This window comes from Lissotriton vulgaris, chromosome 2_1 (assembly GCF_964263255.1).
Source record: "Lissotriton vulgaris chromosome 2_1, aLisVul1.2, whole genome shotgun sequence".
In the NCBI taxonomy this organism is placed as follows: domain Eukaryota; kingdom Metazoa; phylum Chordata; class Amphibia; order Caudata; family Salamandridae; genus Lissotriton; species Lissotriton vulgaris.
In genome coordinates this window covers 630,647,825-630,654,213 of record NC_141687.1, presented here as the reverse complement: position 1 = coordinate 630,654,213, position 6,389 = coordinate 630,647,825, and the positions used below count along the sequence as shown (strand labels likewise).

The following is a 6,389-nucleotide window of genomic DNA, read 5'->3' as shown; positions in this document are numbered from 1 at the left end:
GGGTTCCCAGACCTGGTTTGCAGCTGAAGAAGGAAGCTATACTCCGATCATACCTGGGCAGCTTAAGTACAAAGAGCAACAAACAAAACCAAAGCCTTCTAGAGACAGACCTGCTCACCTCACCACTGGCTGACCCGATTAACGTGAATGACCCGGGAACATTTGCACAGACATACTCGTTGGAAGAAAGCCTATTTATTCAGCCACCTACTAAGCAAGAATTAGCTCACGAGCACACGTGCCTATCACTGGTCTTCTGCAACACAAGACAAGAGCCAACCAGATGGCCAAGTGGCACTGCCATGCTAGTGCTACTAAAGACTGAACACAGCGCTATTCTACAACAGAATACTGCAAGAGGTTCTTCACGCAAAGTTTATTTACAAGTGGCTTCAAAATGTACAGCAGCACAACGTATTGCTATATTATGAAGGGAGAAATTTGAGCATTTCTGCCCTTGGTGTCTAGAAGTGGATGGTCAGGTTTACTTCTTGGCACCAGAGGCCTTGATGGCGGACTTTGTGACTTTGCCGGCACTGGCAGCCTTCTTCTCAACCGCCTTGATAACTCCGACAGCCACCGTCTGCCTCATGTCCCGGACAGCAAAACGACCTGCAAGTGAGAACAAAAAAAATAAAGATTAAAAAACATGCGCAAGGAGGCACCACCTTTTTTATGACCAAATTTGGCCAACTAAGCACCCTGGAAGAAGACAGGTTACATAAATTGAGGCATCTCCATAACCTTACAATTCCCCCTCCCACCATAAGTGTCCATTTTCCTTAATAAAAGACTTAAACCTTGATGATTTTTGATTACACACCTCCACAACTAGGGCGCAGTACAGCCAACTACGAAAAGAATAAAAGCACTTACCAAGAGGAGGGTAGTTGGAGAAGCTCTCCACACACATGGGTTTGCCTGGAATCATCTCCACAATGGCTGCATCGCCTGATTTGAGTGCCTTCGGTGCATCTTCAAGCTTCTTGCCGGATCTTCGGTCAATTTTCTCCTTCAGCTCAGCGAATTTGCAGGCAATGTGAGCAGTGTGGCAATCCAACACGGGGGCGTACCCCTGGCCAATCTGGCCTGGGTGGTTTAGAATAATGACCTAGACACAAAAAAAAAAAAAAAGCACTTTAGGGTTCAGTTGGAGACAAGATTAAGAACCTGTCATGTTTGGGGGCGTCCAGAATGCCAGGAAGTATCCTGGTCATGCACCCACTTCCGCAATTCCTCCTCACCTGGGCTGTGAAGCTCCCAGCCTCCATCGGGGGATCGTTTTTGCTGTCACCGGCAACATTCCCTCTTCGGATATCTTTCACAGACACGTTCTTCACGTTGAAACCAACATTGTCACCGGGGAGAGCCTCCACCAGCGCCTCGTGGTGCATCTCCACAGACTTTACTTCAGTGGTTACGTTACTGGGGGCAAAGGTCACTACCATGCCAGCCTTAATGATACCGGTTTCCACACGGCCCACTGGGACTGTGCCAATACCTGCAAGCAAAATTGAAGTAAGATTTTTTGCAAACAATGAAATTCCTGCGGCCTGGAGTGCAGTTGAACCTTAACTGCTTCATTCAACACCCGCCACTCACCTCCTATCTTGTAGACGTCCTGCAGGGGCAGACGCAGGGGCTTGTCAGTAGGACGGCTGGGTGGGATTATGGAGTCCAAAGCTTCGAGCAGGGTGACCCCACTGGCGGCTCCCTCCTTGCGCTCCACCTTCCAGCCCTTAAACCAGGCCATCTAAAAAATAAAGACAATGCATTAACATTGGAAATAGGTAAAGTTCAACCGAGTTATTATACTTAGATAGACGTGTCACCTGGCTTTGCCCAAACATACCAGAGTAATGGCCCAACTGCCCCTCAGCCTATACCAGGCATCTCCAACAAGTATCTCGCGAGTTACTTCAAGTAGCTCCATTTTAAGATTTTGCTTGGCTGAATTCCTAGATTTATACCAACATTTAAAAGTGCATTTCAGATATTAAATGTGTGCATTGTCAGAACTGTAAGCTGCTATTTTTCTCCAAACTGTTAAGAAAAAATATCTAAAGCGGATACGAGTGAATTTAGTCATGTTCCTGCCTTTGTGCCACTAGCTATGGCTTTTATTGATAACACATTTTGACATCCCGCATTAACAAATCCCATGTTACATTACTGCTGGCAACTGTGCCCGACTCAATTAGGTGAGCACTGTTGGTAACATCGTCGCCACTAGGATAATCTTGTCTGATGTAGTCATTACTATAACACTAATAGCCCTGGGTGATTTTCATGGACCATAAGTAGCTCTTATTGCACAAAAGGTTGGAGACACCCGATCTATATTGGAGCCCCAGCAACTAGCATCCACGCCTAGTCAATACAGAGGTAAAACAGTACAGACAGCAAAGTCATATCGACAACTGCGAGGCTAGCAAGCCACTGCCCTTGAGCGCCAGACTGCCCAAAGACCAACCCCCAGGAGAGCAGGAAACTCACCTTAGTGCTAGACTCCAGCATGTTGTCCCCGTGCCAGCCGGAGATTGGCACAAATGCCACTGTGGCTGGGTTGTAACCGATTTTCTTGATGTAGGTGCTGACTTCCTTGGTGATTTCTTCGAAACGCTTCTGGCTGTAGGGGGGTTCGGTGGAGTCCATCTTGTTCACACCAATGATCAGCTGCTTCACCCCCAGGGTGTAGGCCAGCAGGGCGTGCTCGCGGGTCTGTCCGTTCTTGGAAATACCAGCTTCAAACTCGCCCACGCCGCCAGCAACAATCAGCACCGCACAGTCAGCCTGGGGAGAAGCCAGAGCAGTTACAAAACCATAACACATCAAATACAAGTTACTTCAAGCCCCCAGGCGCGAATCTATGATCCACCGAGAATAAAGGCATAGAATGTAAATCGGAATTTAAAGGAATCGTTTCTAGGAGCAGACGCTCGTCTATAAGGCCCAACTACATTAGTAAAATGTCAAAACCTTCCAAAATGGAATGGACGCGTCTACGAACCGAATATGTTGGGCACGAGGTGCGAGCTGGAAAGTTAAAAAACGCTGCCTCATTATAAACCACGTACCTGCGAGGTGCCGGTGATCATGTTCTTGATGAAATCCCTGTGCCCGGGGGCATCGATGATGGTGATGTAATACTTGGCAGTCTCGAACTTCCAGAGGGAGATGTCGATGGTGATACCACGTTCCCTCTCCGCCTTCAGCTTGTCCAACACCCAGGCGTACTTGAAAGAGCCTTTGCCCATCTAAGAAAATGTACGAAGAAGTATTTAATAAGCCACCTAACCCGCTCAAAAAAAGGAGTCAATATTAACGAAACGGGCCCTCAGAGTGCCACCTAATTGGAATGATCGAGTCCTGAACAGCGCTCATTGCAATGGCCAACACTTCAACCCGCGCTAGTTGCAAGGGGGTTATTTTATTTTAAAAGTTTTATATAGCGCTAACTTAACCTGTAGGTATTGGAGCGCTTTACATACACTGTGAAAGAATGAAGGAAATTGCATTACATAGTAGGCAGAATAGAGATTAAAAAAAACCAGACAGCATAAATAAGTGAACAATGCAAGCCCTAGCCGCCCCACCAAGCCCCCTTGGTTTGCACCAGAGCTTTTACTTCACCACGCCATAGACTCCCCAAGCAAGCCAGCGGGGCAGGCATGATTAACAAATGCGCTGCGCGAAGAGGCCTTCCTGCTGGAACATTCAGCACGTTGGGGCATTTCAATGTACGTCACCAACACAATGATGCGTTCAGTCTGCGAACCATCTATCTCAGCTGCGCCTAATCCAGCCCAGGGGGCCACTGGAATTCGCCATACCGAAAGGAGTGTTCAGTCGCAGTACAAACAACCAAGCACGACACAAGCCACCTCAATGACGTCTCCTCGAAGTTTAACCCCGGGCCTCCTGCTGACTGCAGGCCCACACCTGCTCCCACACCGAACCACCCTCATTCATCCCTGCTTACCTCGGCTGCCTCTTTCTCAAACTTCTCGATGGTTCTCTTGTCGATGCCCCCACACTTGTAGATGAGGTGGCCGGTGGTGGTGGACTTGCCGGAGTCCACATGGCCGATGACCACGATGTTAATGTGGATCTTTTCCTTTCCCATTTCGGCAGAGTTCGGCGCTGGTGTCTGGGGGTGAAAAGGCGGCGCGTAAACAGGTGGGACAGGAATGAAACGGGTTGGTAGGAGGAGAAGAGCTCAGCGTCAATGGCCGCCGATAGGGGCTAAGCATACTATAGGGGCGATGGGTCACAAAACAGCCTGGCGGTTGGTTATGTTGAGTAAAAGTGAGTGAAGCAGTCACCATGAATCGGGGCAACAGGCAGTCGCGCACAGGGAAGGGTTTGATTTCACTCCCCGCGGCCATGGAAATCAGATTCTAGTGTCCGTGAGGGGTTGGTAATGGGGCATAAGACAAGGGATAGGTGCAAGAGGAAACGCAAATGCTCTGTGGAGTTTTGATGAATTACAAAATGAGAGCAAGCCTACTGACGCAGAAAAGAGGACCCGTGCACCAAACAAGAAAACATGGGAGGGTAAGCGGTGATCGGACGCTCAGACAGAAACAACCAGGCCTATCCGATGAGGCATGGTAAAAGCAGGGAGAGATTGCCCACACTTTTGGTAAACTGCAAGCTTGGATAAGAAGATGGTAATAGGAAATACACAGGAAGGGGGGGGGGGGGGGGGGGGAGGAGGAGGATTACACCACTTCCAATCCATCGGCAAAGGTAAGGCACGGAATAAAGCCCAAACACTGCCTACACGACCACTCACCTGCTCTGCTGCGTCTCCGGCTGGAAGGAAAGTGAGTGAAAGACGAGGTGCGCCGCCAATTTAAATCACCGACTGGGCGGGACCATCATCCGCCACCACCCCTTATGCTCCACCCCTATTAACCCTACCTCGCCGGAGCCATAGCAAGCCCCATAGCTGAGAACGTTGGTTCCATGATCGTTCGAAGTGCACCCATGTTAGTTTGAATTGCATTCTGGGATCTGTAGTAATAAAACATTTGGGAACATATAGGTGCCCAAAGAAAGAAATGGCGTGGACGAACGACTCACAACTAACTTGGGACAATGGATAGCGGTCAGCCCTCAAAGTAAGAGACTTGAACGCCGGTGACAAGAAAACATTTTTTTTCCCGCTCGATTTAGACCCGTGGTTGTCTTAAGATGCCCCTGGAATGCGCACTCTCCAGAGCTCGGTCTTATTACAAAACTCATTCATGGCTTCTGTCAGCCAGATGTTTCAGTGTGTGTATTTATCCACTCGACACCTGTCTAGATAGTTTCAAAGAACTTGAACATTCTAGCTCTCAGAATAGTATATACTTGTTGTGTGGAACCTACCCTAAACTTTGTATTGTATTTTACTTACTGTTGGTAACATATATCTTAACAACTCTATTACTCCTAAATACTGTTAATGTGTCTGAAACGCCTGAAATTCTCGTGATGCGCACTGGCACCTATTGAAGAACTTTTGAAATAAATGCATCTATATAGAAAGAGCGGGCTTCTCCAATGAGTGGCTCGTGAGCAACAAGCAGCTCTCTGGCTACCTGCTCCTCTGCTCAGACTTCTAGGCCTGGCCTACTGTCATGGTCTCCGATATTGCATGGCCACGTCTTCTATCCGCTCCCCCAAAGCAATCACGTTCTACTTCTCTCCTTTTGAGAGGGGCCTCCGGCGGCGGGTGAAAGCGGCGGCAAGGTCAGCTGATGGAAGGGGTGGTCGAACCAGGTTAGCTTTCCACCGAGTGAGTTGAGTCTTAATGTGAGTTTCAGAGTGTGGGGGTACACAGGGAACACCCGCCTCTTTCAAATTCTAACGTATACATCGATTTACATTAGGTTTTCTGTAGCGCGAACTGAGCCCGTAGCAGCCATAAGTAATAGTATACACATTACGTCCACACATTGCAGAGCACAACGATTTTTTTTATTTTAAAACAATCGTATGTTTAACGCAAACTTTCCAATGTCTTTCTCTGAGCAAGGTCAGTTAGTACACTTTATTTTCCGGTTACTAATTTGTAGTTGTAACTTGTTTGATACCCTGGACACATATCTTGTTCTGTTGTAAAGCGCTCTAACGCCCATGAGCCAAGTCCGCGCTATAGAAAACCGCGACTAAACAAAATAAAATAAAGAGCAGAGCATCGCCAGCGCCTTGTTGTGTTGAGTGAGGCGCCTGAATGTGAGGTGGAGTCAGACATCCAACAATGGCCTGGGTGTAAGGGTTTTGCAATCAGCTCCTCTCCACGGGGAGGATAAGGGGACATTGTCCTGATGGTGACAGGGGCGGGTTCTCACCACAGCCGGGGGTGGAGGGGAGAAACGACTCTTGCTGCTGAGGCGACC

The 6,389-nt window shown here is 48.4% G+C and overlaps 1 protein-coding gene across 1 annotated transcript; it reads right to left on the bottom strand.

Moving 5' to 3' along the window:
• Positions 1-361: 361 nt before the first annotated feature.
• LOC147730899 (elongation factor 1-alpha, oocyte form-like) lies at positions 362-4,149 on the bottom strand. Its single transcript, XM_086955789.1, has 7 exons — positions 3,983-4,149; positions 3,078-3,257; positions 2,497-2,793; positions 1,603-1,753; positions 1,245-1,501; positions 877-1,111; positions 362-612 (listed from the first exon to the last, which is right to left on the bottom strand). The coding sequence occupies exons 1-7, from the start codon at positions 4,124-4,126 to the stop codon at positions 485-487; spliced, it is 1,392 nt and encodes a 463-aa protein (XP_086811915.1). The 5' UTR covers positions 4,127-4,149; the 3' UTR covers positions 362-484.
• Positions 4,150-6,389: the final 2,240 nt, after the last annotated feature.

What these genes read in the sequence shown, in the direction of transcription:
- LOC147730899 (XM_086955789.1), bottom strand. Translation starts at nt 4,126, where the DNA reads ATGGGAAAGGAAAAGATCCACATTAACATCGTGGTCATCGGCCATGTG. An exon ending in TTGAGAAAGAGGCAGCCGAG is followed by an intron (nt 3,258 to 3,982) that starts GTAAGCAGGGAT and finishes ACATTTTCTTAG; the next exon opens with ATGGGCAAAGGCTCTTTCAA. An exon ending in CTGGGAGCTTCACAGCCCAG is followed by an intron (nt 1,112 to 1,244) that starts GTGAGGAGGAAT and finishes TTTTGTGTCTAG; the next exon opens with GTCATTATTCTAAACCACCC.